This window comes from Lagopus muta, chromosome 3 (assembly GCF_023343835.1).
Source record: "Lagopus muta isolate bLagMut1 chromosome 3, bLagMut1 primary, whole genome shotgun sequence".
Lineage (NCBI taxonomy): Eukaryota > Metazoa > Chordata > Aves > Galliformes > Phasianidae > Lagopus > Lagopus muta.
Window position 1 is genome coordinate 5160266 of NC_064435.1, and position 21366 is coordinate 5181631.

General features: G+C 43.5%; 1 protein-coding gene across 1 annotated transcript in view; it reads left to right on the plus strand.

The window, feature by feature from the left end:
* The first annotated feature begins 804 nt into the window (after positions 1–804).
* KCNK9 (potassium two pore domain channel subfamily K member 9) overlaps positions 805–21366 on the plus strand; it is an 84379-nt gene continuing 63817 nt past the window's right edge. The window contains exon 1 of the mRNA XM_048940425.1: positions 805–1723. Within this exon, the coding sequence (XP_048796382.1) occupies positions 1159–1723 (565 nt within the window). The 5' untranslated portion in view covers positions 805–1158. The remainder of the gene's footprint in view (positions 1724–21366) is intronic.

The window sequence follows — 21366 nt, forward strand, 5'->3', positions numbered from 1 at the left end:
CGGCGCCGAGGGGGTTAAGCCGCTCCCCGCGGCGGGCCAAGCCGAGTTCCCGCCTCCCGTGCCGGCGGCGGAGCGCGCACACCCGCACACACTCACACACGCGCAGGCGATGGCTGAGGGGCGCGGGCTTCATTTTCCCCGAGATGATGTCAAGAGCCTGGGAGAAGGAGGAGGAAAAGGAGGAGGACGGTTGCTCTTTTTCTTAACGGCTTTGTTCTAAAACCATCCGAAATAAAGCAGCCCCAGCCCCTAGAGCAGCCGTGAAAGTAGCCCTTTTTTTTTTTTCCCTCCTTCCCTCCCTCTCTCCCTCCACCCCCCCTCCCCCCCTTTTTTTTTTTCTCCTCCGGCTTTGTGAGCTTTCAGCCCCCCTCCCCACGCCGCTCTCTCTCCCCGGGGGAAGGCTCCGGCTTTTTCCGCTCCGCCCGCCCCGCCGCTTCCCGCCCGGGGCAGGTGCTCCGCGGCTGCCGGCCGCCTCCTCGCCGCGCTCCCGCCTCCCTTCTCCCTCCCGGCGGCCGGGGCGGCTCCGCGCCGCTCCTCCCGGCTCCTGCGGGGCGCTGGCTGCCCGCCGCCAGGGCCACGCCGCCGGCCCGCCGCCCCCTCCTCCCGCCGGAGCGGCGGCTCGGCCCGGTTCGCCCGGGGATGCTGCCCTCAACTCCCCGCCCGCCGCCTGACACCGCCGCCGCCGCCGCCGCCTTCTCCGCACCGGACGTCGCTCCGCTGCTCTCTCCGCGGCCACCTGCAGCAAGCCGGCTTCCCGCTCTCCGCCTCGCACCGCGGCGGAAGGAATAAAGAGCTCAGCCCGTCCCGACCTGCCCGGCCGGCGCTCCCTCGGGCCGGGGCGGGCCGGGCCCCGCGGGCTGTCCCCGACGGCGGCCGCTTCTCCTCGTCCCCTGCGCGGTTCCACGCGGATGGACGCGCTGCCGCTGCTCGTTTCCCCCCGGCCGCGCCGCACAGCCGCCTGAAGAAAACTTGGGACGGGGACGGCCCCGCCCGGGCTGCGGGGGACCCTTCCCCGCTCCAAGTTCGCGGGGGGACCCACCCGCCTGCCACAGGACTCCGGGCCGGGACCGCCGCCCAGCGCTCCCTTCCCTCGGCGAGAGCTCGGCGGGGACCCCCTGCCCCTGGCCTCGGTGCTGGGGAGGAGCGGGGGTGCCCTGGATGGCCCTGCGCACTGGGACAGCTTGGTTTGGGCAGGTCTTGCGCAGAGTTTCCCGGCTTCAAGGCACCTGGTCCCGGCGCTCCAGCAGCCTCCTGTGCCTCTCCTCTTCCCAGGAGCCCGAGCAGGCGGGCGGGGAGCGGCCGCCGCCGCAGCACAAGCTGCCCCGGAGCAGCCGCCAGCCCCCCCGGCAGCTGCCCCCCTGCTGCGGCTGCTGCGGCCTGTCGGATCCCCGGGCGGCCAGGGGGGGACATGGTCCCCTCACTCGCCCCTTGCTGGCGGCCATGAAGAGGCAGAACGTGCGGACCCTGTCCCTCATCATCTGCACGTTCACTTACCTGCTGGTCGGGGCTGCCGTCTTTGATGCCCTGGAGTCCGACAACGAGATGCGGGAGGAGGAGAAACTCAAAGCCGAGGAGATCCGGCTCAAAGGAAAGTACAACATCACCAGCGAGGACTACCGGCAGCTGGAGTTGGTGATCATGCAGTCCGAGCCACACAGGGCTGGTGTCCAGTGGAAATTCGCCGGTTCCTTCTACTTTGCCATCACAGTCATCACGACCATTGGTGAGTGTCTCATTTTGGGGAGGGGGCGAAAGCTCTTCCAGATTAGAAGAGGGGCAGGGGGGCTGTGGCATGCAACGGGTTAAGTGGTGGATGAGTTTTTTGTCTTCCCTCCCGTGTTATGCAATTTGTGGCTCTTCATGGACAACTTGTTGGACTTGATTTGTCCCGCATTCCTTCCTGTGGTGATGGAGCCTGGAGGTTACCTGGGAGGGATGGTGGCTACTTCGTGGCTATTGCCAAGCTGTGGCACGGGTAGTGAAGAGAAGTAGGAGAGAAGAGGTGTGATGACACTCTCAAGAGGGGGGTCACATTCTCTGGATGAGGCTCTCTGGGGGTTCCCTGCAGGAAGAATTAGGCCCTGTCATCATGCTCCTCCTGGGATGTGCATGCACCTTCACTTAAGAGATGCAGAGAAATCTTAAACATAAGGCAGGTGGTTGAGTATGAAAATGATGAAGACGTGGGAAATGACTGAGCTGGGAAACCTCTGGATGTAGCTGTGGCTAAGGGCAGCCCTACTTTGCCAAACTTTGTCTTGGCATTGTTGGCAGGGGTTCCCACAGCTGTGTTCCCATTGCTGGGCCTGTCCTGGGCATTCTCAAATGTGTTCCTGAAGTTTTCTTTGCAGCTGGAGTGTCAACAGGTCACAGAATGCATCTCCTGTTTGCAGGCATACAGCCCAGAGGAGTGATGTCCTCTGTCACATCTTCGTTGCCAGGTTTCCCTGGGTGTGCCATTTGCCAGGACAATAGAGTGGACACAGCCACAGACTGTCATTTTGTACTTCTCTGATTTGTTCAGCTGAAACAGGGCATTTTGCATAAAGTTTGCTTCCTTGTTATAAAAATAACTACCACGATAACTGGAGGCTGCAGCGTGCATGCAGAACTGTGCTACAACTCTGACTTTGGCTTGATTAGCAGGTGTGTTCTTCCTTATTTTGCATTCAGGGTGGATTTACTAAGGCAGTTGACCTGTCCTTCTCCCAGCACTTGTAGATGCTCCCCTCTAACATCTGGGGAGCTCTGAAAGACCCTTCATGCTCAGTGGCTGTTTGGTAGCACAGAGAGCAGGGCACAAAAGACTCACTTCCTTACTAAGACAGAAAGATTCAATCTTTTTTTTTTTTACCACTTAGGGCTTGTTGCAGCCAATTTCCATATTGCCACCTGAAGCTACTGGCGATTTTTGGCAGAATATGCCATCCACCATACTTTGAGCTGCATTTACTTAAATTTGCACCTGATTGTCTTGTATGTGTTGCATTAAAATTTTCCTGTGAAAAACTCTGGCAACATGAAGCCTATTTGTCCTTTTAAATAGTAATCTCCTTTTTCTGATATTATATATATATATATAATAAACATATTAATTATCAGATGGCTTGGACGTCTCCTATTCATTACAACATCAGAACTCTCTTTCCTCCTTTACTTATGGATACTCTTTTCCTTGCTTTGTGTCTTGTCATTTATTTGTGCTAAGTGAAATTTGTGCCCTGGATTACAGCAAGGCTTCCACACACATGCCTGTATACTCATAGTGCTCTGTACTCTTGCCTAAGTGGTGGCTGCAGTACTTTGTATTCTTAAGCTTGGTTGGTAAGAAGCAGAAAAAGCTTTTTTAACAATGGTTTGCTCTTTTGACCATATTTTACCTGGAAACAAGTGCAACTTGCCTGGAAACCCATGACATTCTCTCGTGCAAAGAGTTGAGATTCATTTAGAAAGCTCAGAGCACGTCATTGTGCAATGGACAGTGTACATTTCTGCAGGCAGAGGCACTTTGGGATGTCAGAATTGTTTAAGTTTTACATGTGTATAGCAACGGGGAGCCACTGTGAGGGAGGGTGAAAATAAAGAATGGTGGAGAAAGACAGACATTGTTTGACGATTGTTCATTTGGGAAACTCTGCTCCAGGAGGATATGTGTTCTGTCTTTGGAAAGTTTATTAATAGTCACTATCTTCTTTTTGCCAAGTGTTTTTCTATTTTGTGTATCTCTTCATACTGAAGTAGTTTTGGAATGTTGTGAGATCTGTCGGTTGTCTGTGTAAATTAGCATGCAAGATTTTTCTTTATTTTTTAATTTTAATCTAAAAGAATTTGTTTCACAGGGGGAGAGTACAACTTTATATATTACGGTTATCAGGAAAATAAGAAAATACTTCTTCTCTGTGTTTCCTGCATTGGACAGTTATCTGAGATGTTCATCTTAATTTTTTGTGATGGCTCCTATTTTTAGTCTGTGTGTATGCTCTCATATACATTTCCTTCTCCCTCTGAAACCTTCAAGAAGCACATGCAGCGTATGCATTAGAGAATGTGCTGTAGTCAGTAAGTACTCACGTAAAGTGCCCCTAAATAACCATCTCAGACTGACTGTTGGAGCAGAGTGAGTAAAAACAATCATTGCGTATTCCAGAGTAATAAATCTGTCCCTACAAACTTCTCTTCTGAGAAGTGCAAGAGGAATCAGTGGAACCACATAGTCTACCAATATGCATATAATAGCAGACTAATTTATGTCTGACTTAATTATGTTCCTTATATCGCCGTGCTAGCAACGTATGCGATCACTTCTTTACCGTGTTGATTTAAACTGCGCAGCTTTAATTAAATCAAAGGCGATCCTCGCTATTCGCTGACACCAAGCTGCGGTCTGCTTTCGCCGCGGGACGTGGTGCTGAAGGGACAGCTCCGGCAGCCTCCGCGCCGCCGGGTCCGGCCGCCCTGCTGGGCAGCCTCCGCCTTGAGTAGGGCTGCGGGGCTTGGTGAGGCTCCGAGTCTTGCCTCCCCGGAGAGCATTGCATTAAGGACCTGTTTGGGTTGTACAGAAAAGTCAAAGCTTCCCGCGTGAGGCAGAGAGGTTTGATCGACTCTCACATTTCCTCAAATCTTTAGCATTTTGCTTTTTATAAAGGGATGGTGAGGAGTTGTTGCTCACTTGTCATGAATGCTAAACAAGAGGGAGTTGATCAAGTAAACAGAAGCAGGGTTTCCTTTCACCTGTGACAATGCTTTTTCCTACTCCCAGGTGCACATTGTTGGTTTTTCTTTTTCTATTTTCTTGAACACAGCTGTGGGTGCTACAATATTGGATGATTCTGCTCTTAAAATCCAGTATAAGAAGAGAGATACCATGCAAAGTTTTGATCATATTTGAATTCTATCCTGAGAAAGTTTTTAGGTGATCAAATGAACTAATAAGCTGTTCTTGACTCTCACCAGTTGCTGAGTTTATTTCAGAATTGTAACCACTTTGGAGTTAGTATAATTTCCTATCCATTTACAATTACACAGCCAAAATGAAGACAGAAAGTGATTTAAGTCAGTTCTCCATCCAGCTGTTTAACTTTTGTGAGATGCGCTGTAGATTTTGACAGTGAGTTAATCAAGAGGCTGGATACAGTGAATGAAAACGCCAACTTTTGAAACTAGAAAGTGGCTGCTAGGATTTCTACTAAGTTTTAATGCCCTTTTCTACAGGTTTATGTGTGGCTAAACTGATTCCATGTAAGAAGGTGTCAACACTGTCAAAATGTGTTGTTGGTATGAGTATCGCTCTATGATTTAGGCCTTAAAGGGTGATAGTCATACTTGATTTAACACCACTGAGCTCTAGTAAACAGTGAATATTTCTGGAGGCTTGTGCAGAATATAAAGAACTGAAAGCTGTTTATGTCACCCTAAGATGAACTGAAACAACAAACAGATTGAAGATTTTTATTTATTTTTTTCCTGAGAAGTTACTGTAAGTAGAGCAAAATTGAAACAGTGTGTGCAGTGAATTACTTAGTCTCTTTTTCTAGCTTTTAGGCCTTTGTTTTGAGTCTTAAACTTGTTATAAACAGTGGCTGAATGTTCCTGGTGAGCAGAGACAAAATAGTTTTGTAGAATATGGTGCAAAATCTGCAGTGATGAGTGGAATAACAACCTACTGACAGCAGTTTGGCTACTGATATCTAAAGGTTCAGGAAGGGGATGGCTTACTTCAGGCAGATGGTGGCCTGACAGCCAGCTTGAACCTACATTAATGGACTAAGGCTCTCGTTGCTCATCCTTTCTCTGCATCACTTTCCGTTTCTGTAAAACGGGTATAAAATACTCACCAAGATGATAATGTTGCAATTTTTTCTAATTTGGGTTAGAAAAGGTTGTGTTTTTACATGTGAGTTATTTTGTCAGTATTTCTGTAAGGCCAGCCTCCAGTGAATGGAGTCAATTTCTGATTTTTCCATAGCCAGTAATATTTAAACGCATTCCAGTGAAAAGCTTTGAGTAGAGAGTAGGGTCAGATGGATAATTGGACATGGAAATTAAGAAAAGAAAAGAAGAAAACAAAATAGCAGAGAAAAGACAGAGAACAAATACATTAATGCTTTTTTCAGTTACCTGCTGCATTTGTGAGTTACCAGGAACCTGAAGATCATAGCTCATTTAAAAAATCAAATCAAAAGAAATGAACAAACAAAAAACACCCCAAACAACCAAGTTGTGGTTGAAGTCACTCTGTTACTAATAAACTCAAGTGAAAGTAGAGAGTAAGGTTTTCTGGTGACATGAATGCTTGTAGATCCGCTAAAGTAAGGAATCTATTCTGATTTATCCCATCTGAAGCATCAGTGGAGAATACTGGATGATCAGAATTTGTAAGACTTGCTTGTGGCAAAGGGGTGTCAGCTTCCATGAACCATTTTCTAGAGTTTGATCTGCTGCAAAACTAAGATAGTCTGCAATATCTTTTTGTACTTTATTCTTTGTCTCATAGAGGATTAACAAGAAAAAGATAATTCAAATAATATTCTACTAAGACAGAAGGGACTTTGTATACGTCCTTTGTTCACATGCTCACAGAAACAGTTTTTGAGTTCTTGAAAACTGGTTTTGCAATGATGCCTGACATTCCTGACAGAGGGACGTTAGCAAAAGCTTTTTAAAAGTGGCTGATAAGCAAGTTCAAACTGATGCTGAACTGCACCTACCAGCTGTATGGTTTATTGATGGTGAATATCCAGTAGAAGTTTGGAAACATTTCTGGAAAAGCATCGAGAAACATCTAGTCACTCTACTTTGTGATGATGTCAGGAGATTTCCTTAGCATCCCCAGTCTTGAGAAGTTGGCATTTTGTATTCTTTTAGAATTTGGTGCCCTGTCTTTTCTTTCTAACTATTCCTCACTTCTTTAACTGAAGCAAGCGAGATTTAAATTAGGCACTAGCACACTCTTTCTGGTTGTCAGGGTAGTTCTGTGCAGGAGGGGATTGCCTAAGGAGGCTGTGGAATCTCCATCATTGGATGGTTTTAAACAAGAGTTTAGACAAACATCTGTCAGGAATGGTTAAGTTACAGCTGCTTTTGCCCTTGGGGAAGGCAATGGAGTGGCTGACCTCTTGGAGTCTTTATCAGCCTTATGTTCAGCAATTTTCTTTCACCATGTCTCAATCTCTTAATAGTTCTTACACTGCTTGTTTTTTCTTGAGAAAGAAAACCAAAATATTTTCATTCTGTTTTCACCATTCTGTGGGCTTCTCTTATTCAGTATTTTTCTGTGCAGTGAAATAATTTGTGTGCCTTTGTAGGTGTCACCACAGAAATGTCTGTTTGCCCACTGATAAGGGGTAAGTTAGAGGTGTCAGTGAGTCTTTTGGGGTAGTAATTAGCTGAAAAAAAGTGATTCCCCCTGATACAGATAGCAGACATGTATAGAGCAATAACTGGAAAGGAGAGGAGGTTTTCTAGAGTAAGGATATTGGATTAAGTTTGTCTGCTAGCTATTGGCTTGTTTCCACTAGAAAGTGGAACTCCTTTGCTTTCTGTGGCAACAGCAGCAAAACTGCGAGACCTGAATTAAAGGAAAATTGATTAATGGAGAGCTTTCAGTTTGGGCAACGTGTTTTGTGACTGACCCTATTGGTCTGGCTAAAGTGATAGCCAGGGTGCTGTCATCTTCTCTTGCAGGCAGTCTGAGCTGAGGTGCTTAGTTCCTTCAGTGCTGGAGCATATTCCTTCACAAATGCTGAAAACGATGCTCGTGGCTTCAAACTGGAGTTACGCGGCACTTTATATTCAGAATGCTGTTCTGACATTAGGTGATTCATCTTCAAAACACCTCTGTAAAAATTACCCTCAATTTAGAGACAAGAAGATAAAATGTCTTTCTGAAGATTCAGGTTGGGAACTATTTCTAATTGCCTAGCAGCTCACTTCTCTGTCTTTCAGACCATGTGGTAGTTTATAAACAGATTAAACAGCTGAGAGGAACCAAAGGCACAGATCCATAATGAATTCCAGGTGATACTAGCAAAGTCCTGCAGCTTAGATCTTCTGACATGCAACAACAGCAGAACTTAGAGTTTTCATATATTAAGGAGCATTTACAATTCTGGCTGTTTTTTTTAAAGACCTTTTAGGGTTTTTAGTTACCTGGTTCCAGTGGATTTTTTCTGAGAATCCTTGACTGGATTTGGATAATGGCTACATGAAATATCCTTTGAAACAGATGCCAGCAAGGACAGTTGCTGATGATGCAGAACTAATCTGTAAGAGACCATGCTGCTTCTAAGTTGAGCTACAGCTTACTGTGAACTTAGAGCAGATGTTTGCTGTATGTAGCAGACATGTTCATCTCTTTCATCTGTAGAAGTTTTTGAATGAAGCCATGGACTAATTCAGAAATTCCACACATGTACATTAGTTTAATGCTAATTAATTTTAAATCGTTCATAGAATCATAGAATCCTTAGAGTTGGAAGGGACCTTTTAAGGCCATCTAGTCCAACTCCCCTGCAGTGAACATGCACACGTAAATCAGATTGCCCAGGGCTTGATCCAGCCTTACCTTCAAAGTTTCCAGGGACATCAACCACATCTCTAGGCAACCTGCTCCAGTGCTTCGCTGCCTTCATTGCTTTCTCTGGATGGAGTCAGTGGGATATACTGACTCTAAGCTAGAAAGTGTGAAGCCTTCCCACAGGTTACCTGTATTCTCCAAGGTCTCTATGACTTGACTAGCTACAACTAATGTTGATGTTGACCATGTAGCTATGGCAGCTTTTTTAATTAAAGCCAGATTAGGGAATCTGTGGGTTAGGGAATTCTGGCAAAAAAAAAACAAAAAACAAAAAACAAAAAAACAACCCAAAACCAACAAGGAAACTGAAATTAATGCATGATCCAAAGTCTGCTGTAAATAATGAAGAGGCTGTTTCAACTCACAGTTGATTTGGATCAGGCTATTATTTGACATGACTTCTACAGTCTATAGCAAGGAGCTATATTCTGTAGCAAAACAATTTCCCCAAAATATTTTAAATAAAAATATTCGGATTTATTTTTTAATAATGAAGCAAGCAGAATTAGTGGAATTTTTGTAAAATCTGAATTTCAAATTGTTGAATTCAACATTTATACTGGTTTTTATTTTTTTTAATTGAAAGTGGAAGGCTCATGTGTATACTTACTAAATACCTTAACTTACAGCAACAAAAATCTTGACAAACACTGATGTGTTTTTATTCTTTTTATCTGTTTTGGTGGTGATTTTTTTTTAAATTTTGCTTTCTTTCATTGCAGCCTAACAATCTCTTCTGATCCACTGAGACATTTTTTTGTTTCTTTTTGGTAGTGCAACACATGCTTTCATTTCAGGTGAAAAAACCTTCCAATTTCTTTTCAGTATTATTATTATTATTTTTGCTTAGGAGTTAACTGACCATTTTTTATTGTAATGCCAGTTGCAACAAGGGGTATATGCAGTAGCCAGTTGGTTAAAGAGTTCAGTATCCTTTTTAACTGTTTTCAATAGTGAGATATTTAGGCATATCAGTGAAAGACATATCTCTATTAAGGATTGATGTATTTCTTACTTGTTAGGATGTTTAGCTGGGAATAGCCTGTATTGTCTTTCCTACTAGCTGCACCAGCAAGAAGAGCTTCAGAGAAAGGCAGGCAAATATTGAGGTTAAAAGGTATCTTGATGGGAAGTTGATTGTCTACTTGTTCTCCTGTCGCAGAAGAGGATTGCTCCATTTGCTAACTGTGAGATGTCTCTGACAGGAAAATTTCACAGGGAGCGTTAGGACACAGACTGTGAATGAAACCTACAGCAGCTCTCTGTAATTGTATAGTGCAGAAGATTAGCTGCAAGGAAATGTTTGTAGACTCTTAATTTAGGGGTATTCTTAACATACTGAAGGAAGGTAGAAATAAAAGAAAGCTACGCCCCAGGCGATTGACACTGTCATCAGACATATTACCATTAACTCCTAATGGAGATGTTTGGGTGCAGATGGGGTCTTTTATTTCTTCCACCACCTTTTCTTTTGTTTTCCCATTGTGAGGATGTACTCCTACAATGTTTAAATCATCAATCATTGCTGTATTAGAATCCTCTTGCAATCATCTACTGTATTAGAAATTAATCACTGTAACAAACCAATGACCACTGAGAATTTTGAGTTTTCACTTTGCTGCACCTGGGACTTTTCAGGACCAGACCCAGTAGGAAAAGGCATCAGATACTCTATACTCTTGTTTCAGAGGTCTAGACCTCTACTGAATTAATAAACAGTTCGTGTTTGCTGCTAATTGTTTGGACTATATGGTGAAACAGGCTTGGCTCCACTGAGTGAAAATAGTGCTATGGACAGCAATAATTTTAAAAAATCTGAAGTGTGGTACATAGGTTGACTCTGCTCTGGAAGCTTAGGGGACCTGCAATAAAATGAGCTGCAGGAACAGGAGCCACATGGAACCTTAACTAGAAGCTCCTGTGTGATAGCTATATTGTACTGTACTGCATCTGAAATGCTTTAAAACTCTTGAGGTAGTAAAGGTGATTGATTATAATCTTGCATCAGAGAAAGACATCATACCTGCAGAAGTGACTCAAAGTCTCAGTGCTCCTCCACAGTTATTCTGGTCTTTGGGAACTTTTTGGGTATTCAGAGGTAGACCAGAAGTTGTAGAAAAGTACCTTTCACTCTAAAAATACCAGTATTTTCTTCTGAGGACCAGAAATAATAGAAAGATGTCATTTCATTATTTTCCAGATTTGTTACAGGCTGTCAAAAAATCTGAATTGCTGTAGAATCCTAAGGAGAAAAACAGCATGAAGATTTGGTAAGCAACGTTTGAGAGGCTGTCCCAGCATTTGAAGACATTTATTCACCATCAGTCCAACACGTCCTCTGTAAAAGGACCTGATGTACTATTTGTTTGCTGCTGAACACCAAACAGGAGCTATACCTATAGCCTTTTCTGCAGTATTATTTATTTGTTTTAGAAATATGTTAAATGCTAGACAACTGACGGTGAAAACAGTGATGGTGGTCTGTGCCATTGGAAGCACCTGGAAATGCCAGAGATTTTACCTGAATTCTTTAGTTGACCTTTCAACGGCTATATTAAGAATTCAGTGATGTTCTCAAGCTCTCTCCTTCAGAGTTTCTCCCTTCCTTTTCTGTTTAATGTGTCAATGAATCTCAAGAAGAGGATGGACATGATAGTTATTTGGTCTGTGCTGATGCTCTGTCAGATTTTACATTATTTTTTGGTATTTTTGCCTGACAAACAAATGAGCATTCAGTCTTTTGGCAGCAAAGGCTTAAGCTCATGATTTGCTCTTAAAACACATCCTGCCTAGTAGTAAAAAGCCTGTTATTTAAAGGACACTTTTCGAAACAATTAGGGCTTTAGGAGCAATGTTTTTGCCTTAATGAGTGCACTCTGCCAGTCAGAGCAAGCAACATAAGCTGATACCTACCGGTGTAGGCCAACAGAAACAAATTAGCAATGTTACAAGTCAGTTTGTGAATGTACTGCACATCCAAGAGGTTGGTTTTCATGTGTGAGAAGCATTCGATAGGTTTCAGAATGGCTTTGTTTTTGTTTTCTTCCTAAATATTCTCCACCAATTGTATTTTCATTTAGAAGCCTTTGTACCACTCCTGTCCTTAATCTCTATGGTTTGTATTCAGCTCCAGTTTAACTTGTTGGACTGGCACCAGAGATAATTTTCCATAAAGCCTCAGTCTTCCTACACAGCTCTTGCTGTGTGAAGTTTGTTATCAGTGCCCTTACAATGTGGATAGGCCGGCTGCTGGCACTTCAGTATTTATTTGGTGATAATTATTTAATCTTGGGTGGTTCGCTTCTGTATCTCAGCTTCCAAAGCAGGGAAATATTAATATTTTATGGTATGGTTTTTTTCTTTTATTCCACTGTTCTTTCTTTTTTGAGACGATCTGTAGCAAAGGCTGGTTGGCAATACTGAAGAGGTAGAAGGATTGGATGCAAACTTAATTTTGATTATTTGGCAGTAAGTGTCACAAATGAAGTTGCTGGCATTTGAATATTTGAGGTCCCGATTTGGATGACTTGTAGAAACCTAACTTGCAGGTTGGGTGCTGAGCAGTTAAAAATATTTGTGTGATCTCTTTGGAAAAAAATCCTGCCTGGGAAGCTTTTAATATCCAACTAAAGCCACAGTTTGTTCCTGAAGAGCTTAACTTTGATATAGTGAATAAGAGAAATAGTTAAACAGCAGCAAAGAAGAGTTAGAGTAGCCACAGAGGAAAGATAGTTTTAGTCATGATATCAGTGAAACACAACTATATTGCCTGGGGAAGGTGTGCTCTTCTTTGCTAAGCCTTGAAGAACAGGACAGACAAGCATCTGTCAAGAATGACCTATGCATACCGTCCTACCTCGCGGCAAGTTACGGACTCATCTCCTCCTGCCTTATTTTTTATGGTTCTGTACACACACAGACTGTTTGAAGTTTGTCTTGGATCTTGCTTGGTATCTACATAAGTTTATCATGTCCTTTTTTGCTGAAGGTTTCTGCTTCCCTGAGGGATTATTAGTGCATCCTACCATTTTGTCTCCAGCTGAATGTCTAGATAAGAATCAAACTTTTCTCTTAGCAGCAACTGCTCACTGTCAGCAGCGTCGCCAGTTTTTTTATGGCTATTGTTTGAACGGCTCTACCAGTGGCTGTTGTAGGGAAAAGCAAACACACTGCCGATCTCTAAAAAAGCAACACGAGGCAACATGGGGAGTTAATGCCCAATCAGCCTAAATTTGATACTCAGAAGTATATTTGACCAAGCAGTTAAACAATCAGTGTGAAAATACCTGGGGGATAGCAAGGGACAAGCTGAAACCAACACAGATTTTTCTTGAGTAACTCATGTCAGACTTCTCTGTTCGTTGTTTGTTGCTGTTGTTGTTTGTTTTTCTTGGTTTCTTTTTTTTTTTTTTTAAGTGGAATAGCTGGTTTAGTTGATATTGGGGGAGTGGTATTTAGTGACTTTTATTGGATATGCTGTTATAAATGTTGCAGAAAAACATAAGCAGGATTGAGAGGAGGGTGCAAAGTCTGGAAGCAGACATGCTGTAAACTGGAGGTTGCAGTGCATCTGCATTTATCTCATCTGTGACAAAAGAATACTCTATGCAGGTGTATGTAAATTGGACAGAAAATACAAACTGGGTTGGCCTGTACTAAATCTACAACTGGATAATTTCACAGCAGGAGTTAAAAAATGCTAAAATCTTTATTCTAGTTTTCCGTAGGGTTGGATGGCCATAACATGTACAGGGGTCTTAGAAGGGTTTGTCTTGTGGCTGATACTATTCAATTTTCTCATTAATGGCTTGACTGGTAGAACAGAGAGAACACATATTATTAATTGTAAGGGGGGGTCGCTAGCACTTTGGCGGGCAGAAGCAGAATACGAAATGATTTTGATAAATTGGAAAATGGTCTGAAATCAATTTGGTGAAATTCAATAAAGACAAGTGCAAAGTACTACACTGCAGAAGGAAAAATCAAATACATCCAAAGAAAAATGATGTATACTGACTAGATGCAAGTACTGCAACCAAAACATGGTAATGAAGTGGATTGCAGTCTAAATATGGCTCTGCGGCGAAAGACATTTGAAATAGGCTAGTATTGGATGTAAGTCACAGAAAGCAGTTATTCTGTTTTCTTGGTATTTGTAAGGCTTCAGCTTGAAAATTGGGGCCAGTTTTGGACAATTTTTTGAGAAAGGAACAGAAAAATCAAAGTATTAGAGAGGGAAGCAAAATGCTAACATGAAATGACCTGGCTTTCGTATGAAGTTGTTGTGGTTTAACCCAGCAGTCAGCTAAGCACCACACAGCCATTTGCTCATTCCCACCAGCCTTCACCAGTGGGATAAGAGAAAGGACTGGAAACAAAATAGAACTTGTGGGTAGAGATAAAAACTATTTACTAAGACAGAAAAGGGAAACAGAAACAAAAATGTGATGTAAGCTACATGTAATATATTTTTATATCTCTCTACATCTCTATATCCACATTTCAATTACTCACCACCTGCTGGCAGATGCCCAGCTGTTGGTGCAACCACTCTCTGATGGACACCCTGCTAACAGCACTATGTCTCACCACCTGCCAACTGATGCCCTGCCAATCCCCGAGCAAGTGGCCCACCTATGGCTACTTCTGCACAGCTTTATGGCCTTCTGCATCACGTCACATGATATGGAATAACACCTTGTCTAATTCAGGCTAGCTGTTCTGGCTTTGCCCTACCTCTGCTGCCATTCCGCAATGGTGAGCTGCCCAGCCTGGCACTGGGCATACACCAACAACCAAACATCACTGTGCTATAAACACTGTCTCAGATGAAACCAGGACAATATCTCTACCCATTATTCCATATCTTTTACATCATATTCAGGTCCCACAGTTTCTCATACATCCTGATTAATTGCAGATTCATTCCTGTAGTCTGTGGGCCATCTCTCTAATCTTACATATCCAGCCCACTAGTTTTAAGTTTCTGTGGCCAGTCAGAATGGGGTGCTTTTGCCACTAATTCCCAATTAAGCTCACTTTGGCCTCCATGAGTTCTGTTTTGTTTCCAGTTCTTTTATCCCACTTGGGGAGCAGTGAGCAAAAAGCTTTATGGTGCTGAGCTCCCTGCCAGATTAAAGCATAACAGCCACATTTGGCAACTAACATGGTAGAGATGATATATAATATAGACTTGGACAGTCAGCAGTTATCCCAATGTCCAGATGACCACAGGCGCCCACAACCCATGTGCTGGAAATTTCTATGAAGTGCACCATTACTGTATGGTAATACACTAGCAGGAATAGCCTGGAAAGTTCAAGAAAAGCCAGCGGTGCATGAGCTGTCTGGCCTACCTCAACAGTACGAAGAAAATCTCTCCTGCTTCCTACAAGCCTGTATCTCAGCTGTTGAGAGATTGTCCCTGGAGTTCCAGTAGTTCATAATTCGTATGATATGCCCAACTTTTCACCTGTATGGACCAGTATCTCATCTGTTAAAAGTAAGCGTTCCTCTGCTAAAGAGATGGAACATGATAAAGTACACACCATGTGCCAAACAATAACTTTATGTGCATGACCACGGAGGGGATATGAGAAAGTGGGATGGGAAATCCACCTCGACCCTACAGGCACTGTATTTGAGTTACAGGGGGCGTTCATCCAGGAAAATGGCAGCTGTAGTTTCCAGTGGGCAAGCTCTCCAAGCAGCAACCTACTCCTAGCTAACTCCCCACAGCTTTATAGCCTTTTGCATGTCACATGCTATGGAATAACCCTTGGCCTAATTCAGGCCAGCTCTCCTGGCTTTGCCTCACTGCCTGCTGCCACACCATAAAGGTGATAGCTCTTCCCCTTTTGAGTGGCCCAACCTGATCCTAAGTGTGCACCCGTCACTCAGCAACAGCCAAAACACTGGTGTACTATTAACACTATCTCAGCTGAAAGCAGTACTGAAATGAAAAGAGGTATTGTTGTGTCTGGAATAGCAGTATATGAAGGGGGGAATAGTAACAATCTTCAGATGTGTGAAAGGCTGTTGTGAAGAGGACAGTGATAGGTTTCTCCCATGTATTTACCCAGAGTGTTTACAGTGCAGTATGTCAGATGCAGGCTCTATCAGCACTGAAAACAGCTGTAATATGATTTGCAGGGAGTCTCCAAAGTGCCAATGGTAGGAGAGTTATCTGAATAGGTTAGTTGTCCAGCAGACATGGGCTTGGTATACTTAAGCCTGCATCACTGCTGAGTGAACTAAGTTACCTGTTGAAGTTCTGAACAACCTCTCAGTGATGTACTGAGATCTAAGAATTCTGCAAGAGCTCAAATATGTGATGAGGTTCCTCCTAGCCCTCAGCTTCTGATCTTTTATACTCTATGGATGTTTCAAAGCACCATGCTAAAGGCACAGTAACATTTGCTATGTAGCAGTGAACTTCAGTATGCTTAAGGCTGAACTTGTCTTTAAGAGAGCTGTTTTGCTAGAACGTGCTTCTTGTAGCTCCTGCTCATTTTGCATTTTGGGTTACAAATTCTGTCATATTGAAACAAAGAGGTTTCTCCTCTTTCTCTAAATCTCATGCATACAAACCAGCAATTTCCAGAACACAGACAATCATCCAATCTGTTATCTTGGCAGACCCTGATGCCTTTCTACATTGGAGGAAAGAACTCTATCCCATAATACACTCGTGCAATATATGGTGATGGTGATTTCGTTGCTAACCCCTGCAGCAATCAGTTTATGCCCTCAAGCATGGGATTTGATTATCCTTGTCATTATCTTAGCCACAAATGTTATTAGCAGCCATAAAATTGTCCATTAAAGTGAGAGGAATTACTTGCCTGTACCAAGGGGAGAACAGATAATTTACTACACAGATTTTAAACCTAAATTTACCTTTTCTTTTTTTCCAAAAACAGTCCTCCTAAGCCTGTGTACAAGCCTACAAGTCTCCTTTTTTTTTTTTTTTTTTTTTAATTTTGGCTCTCACAGCTCACTTTCTCCTTAACGAGCTTCATGTCTTGTCTTTTCTTTATACCGTAACAGTAAGATAGACAGATACATACTATTCTTGAAATAATCCAGAGTCATGACCATATAGTTTTTCATGTTCCGTGGTTTAGGTGAATTCTTCCCTAAGTCTGGAAGTGCAGATGCCCAAACTTTATCTGAGTTCCATAATTTTTGGATTTCAGTATTAGCCCAGGCTTCATTACCACATGAACAATTCCAGAGGACTGAGGCTGACTTGGCATGCATGAATGGACTGTGACATCACTGGCTGAGTGCAGAATCAGTTGATCTGTTACTGGTAGTGTCATTTTTCTAGGTTTTCTTGAAACTGCAATAGTATGTATTTATGAGAGGAAGAGATGATATATCACAGAAATCAAGAAAAGGTGCTGTGGCTGAGTGGGTGAGATGCAGTGTCTGAAGATTTTCTTTGTCTTCACTGGGACTGGCTGATTCATTCCCTTCCCACCACCCCTCTAATTCCTGTTCATATATCACTTCACCACAAAGCTGCTTTTTTATTCCCATGTGGTATTGTGTTTCCACCCCCTCCCATCAACAGGGAGTGGGAGAGATCACCCACGTCTTTCCCAACAGACAAAAATGGTGGAACCTGACAGACTGGGACAGATTCTGATCATAGTTGCTCTTTGTAATCCTGTGGAACCTGGTTGCTTCAATGGAATTGTTGGCTTTAAACTGAGATGAATGCATGTAGAATCTGATCTTAGAGCCTGTATTTTAAAGGAAGTATCCCCTCCTACTCACACAACAGATCCACACACACACATAATACAGCATCAATATTAGCTCATGTAGCAAATGGAAAATGTTGCAGTAGCCTGAAAGGAACAGAAAATGTTCTCAAACAGGGATTAAGAAAGTAAATATAGCCAACACAATCAATACAGCTCCATATTAGCCTTTACAGATATGTCTTTGTCTTGATCACACTATGCACATTTCAGTGCTGTTCAAAATGTATAACCCAAGGGACCTCATTTCAGAACTTAGAGCTGATGTATTCAGTGCAGGATCTTGGACAGAAGGTCTGACAGAGATGGATATTTAATAACAGAAGAGGTTTTCCCCTTTCTCCCTTGAAAGAGCATTAACTGAAAAAAAAAAACCCAAGTGTAAATATATATACAGAATGGATGTATATTCATGGGTTTTCCAATATTATTAGAAACAACTCCTCAAGAACTCATGTTTCCTGAGTCATCATCACTGATTTAAAAAATGACTTTGCAAGAACAAGTATTTGTTTCAGGACATTCAGGAGGGGAGAGTCTTTTACCATTCTGCATTCTAAAAGCTTTACATTCTTCAGCTGCACTTCTGCTTGAAGGAAATTCTAGACAGAGGAATATCCTTATGCTTTCTGGTCTATGTCTCATGTTCTTCCTTTACACTTGATATCTTTCAACTCTGTCAGTAGCATTCAAGCTATTCTTGCAGGGTTCCCTATTGAATTTGTTCAAGCCAACCTGCTCTTGGCTGCTTTTTTCTTCCTTCGAGAATTTGGTTTTCCTTTTGATCCTAGAAGCAAGAGAAATGGACTGAGTAGATGGTTGATGATCTTCCTAAGCAGAAGACCATGCCATCAATTGTCTCAGTAGAAGTGATGTTAGATTTGAGAGGAAGAAATGCTCTCACGAGCAGGAACCATTCTTTGGTTGTTTGCCTAGTATACGAAATACAGTAGGAACATCCTGTGTTCTTTGGTGACTTTTGCTTCCATTCACAGTGCAGGGCTCTTTGCCATGAAGTGACCACGAAGTCACATCTTGCATAGCACATTGGTAAAGACTTTTAAAAAGAAGGGGAAGTTGAAAACATATGCTAAGACAAAGTGGACCATTGCATGGAATCATTCATTCAGTTGATTTTGTGAAACAGAAATATTTGGTTTTGCTGATCATCATGCAGGCTTGTTTCCAGGAGGCATGCACTTCACTTTCTCATGACCAGCTTGAGAAAGCTGCAGCCTTGTTTTCTGCGATGAACTCAAGGAAAGCTGGGTCAACTGGCTGTTTACTAAATTGGTGGGAAAACAGGTGGCTACAGGATCCATGATGTTGGCCTCCTTCTTAATGTATCCCCACGCAAGTGTCTTTGGCAGGGATAGGAGAGACATGGACCTGTTGCAGCGGGTCCAGAGGAGGGCCACAAAAATGATCCGAGGGATGGAACACCTCTCCTGCAAGGACAGGCTGAGAGAACTGGGGCTGTTCAGTCTGGAGAAGACTCCAGGGAGACTTGAAAGTGGCCTTTCAGTACCTAAAGGGGGGTTATGAGAAAGAAGGGGATAGACTTTTTGGGAGGGTCTGTTGTGATAGGATGAGAGGAAATGATTTCAAACTAAAAGAGTGGAGATTTAGATCAGATATAAGGAAAAAGGCTTTTACGGTGAGGCTGGTGGAGCAGTGGAATGGGTTCCCAGAGATGTGGTGGATGTCCCCTCCCTGGAGACATTCAAGGTCAGGCTGGACAGGGCTCTGAGCAACCCAATCTAGTTGTAGGAGTCCCTGTTCATTGCGGGGAAGTTGGACTAGATGGCCTTTAAAGATCCCTTCCAATACAAATGATTCTACAATTCCATGATTCTATCAGTCGTAGTATTTTAGTTCTGTATATCGGAAAATCTGTGTATAGAATCATGGAATGGTTTGTGTTCAAAAGGACCTTAAAGGTCATCTGGTTCCAATCCATCAGCAAGGATACATTCCACTAGAGCAGGTTGTCCAAAGCCCCATCCAACCTGGCCTTGACCACTTCCAGAGGTGGGACATCCACAGCTTCTCTGGACAGCCTTTTTCAGTGCATCATCACCCTGACAGTCAGCAATTTGTTCCTTATATCTAATCTAAACCTATCCTCTTTTATTAAAACAGTTAGCCCTTTCTTCTAACTACACTATAAAGAGTCTCTTTCAAGCTTTCTTGTATGCCCCCTTTAGGAAGGCCAAAATAAGGTCTCTATAGAGCCTTCTCCAGGCTGAACAAGCTCAGTTCATTCATCCTTTCTTCATAGGAAGGATGCTCCAACTCTCCAGTCATTCTCATGTCCCTCCTCCAACGGCTCCACATCTTTCTTGTGCTGGAGTCCCCAGACCTGGATGCAGGTAAGATTCTCACAAGGACAGAGCAGATCAGAATAACTTCCCTAAATCTGCTAGGTGCATTTCTTTTGAAGATGTCAACAATATGATTGGCTTTCCGGATTGCAGGCATACACGAATGGGTCATGGCAAGCTTTTCATCAATGAATACCACAAAGTCCTTCTCTGCAGGGCTGCTCTTTCTCCACTTGTTGCCCAGCCTTTATTCATGTTTGGTTTTACCCTGACCCAGGTGCAGGACCTTACACTTGGCCTTGTTGAACCACATATTGTTTACCTGCCTCTGTAGTCTGTCAAGGTCCACCTGTATGGCACCCCTTCCTTCTGTTTTATCAGCTGCACCACTCAGCTTGGTGACATCTGCAAACTTGCTGAGGGTGTACTCAGTCAGATCACTGAAGAACACCAGTCCTCACTGGAACTCCACCTATACATCAGGCCTTGTGAGCATGCTCACCAAGACTGCTGGCAAGCCCACATAAGCTGTGTTTCACTGTGTTTCACAGAATCACAGAATCACAGAATCACAGAATTGTAGGGGTTGGAAGGGACCTCCAGAGATCATCGAGTCCAACCCCCCTGCCAAAGCAGGTTCCCTACAGTAGGTTGCACAGGTAGGCGTCCAGGCAGGTCTTGAACATCTCCAGAGAAGGAGACTCCACCACCTCCCTGGGCAGCCTGTTCCAGTGCTCCGTCACCCTCACTGTAAAGAAGTTCTTGCGCATGGTTGTGCGGAACTTCCTATGCTGCAGTTTCCAGCCGTTTCCCCTTGTCCTGTCTCCACTCACCAATGAAAAGAGTCCGGCCTCGCCATTCTGCCCCCCACACCTTAGATATTTATAGACCTGGATCAGGTCCCCTCAGTCTCCTTTTCTCAAGGCTGAACAGACCCAGTTCACTCAGCCTTTCCTCATAGGGGAGATGCTCCAGGCCCTTCACCATCTTCGTGGCCCTCCGCTGGAGGAGGTGTTTGCTTTTCTATTAAATTCTATTAATTACCTGAAATTTGAACGTTACATATAGGTAGGTAGATAGATTTCTTCCATATGTAACATTTTAATGTAAGATGCTCCAACTCTTTTACAACTGTCCATAGGCATTTTGGGACATCCACAGCCTTTCATCTTGAAGGGGAGACTGAAGGTTTTTGTCTCTCCTCTGGCTTCCACTTCACCTCCCAGTTGCACTGCTTGATGTCAGTCTTGCTGCTCAGAGTGCCTGTAGCATGAGTGAGACCTGGGGCCTGGGTTTCCTGTCTTTTTAATGGTGTTCTCTGAGTCTGTGCTCAGAGAGAGACAGAAAGATCAGAGGCTGTGTAAGTGTGCTGTGCTTGATTTTGCTTACACCAATATGAATCGATTGACTTCACTGAGTTATGAGGGATTTACAACTGGGGGAGAACAGATTCTGACCTAATGGCTCCAATAGAGGCTTTTCTTGGATGAGCAATGTAATTAGAGCACTGGAACAGACAGATTTCATGACTCATCTGTGGGTCTGCAGTCTTTTCTTTGCTTCTAGTAGGGTGTTCACTAATGTCACCACACTTTCATTTCACTCGTGGGCTGATCTAATGAAGGACCAACCTTTGCTTGAACAGACATCCTTGTTCAGCTGCAAAGCATCACCCAATCTTTGTGTCACTGTACAA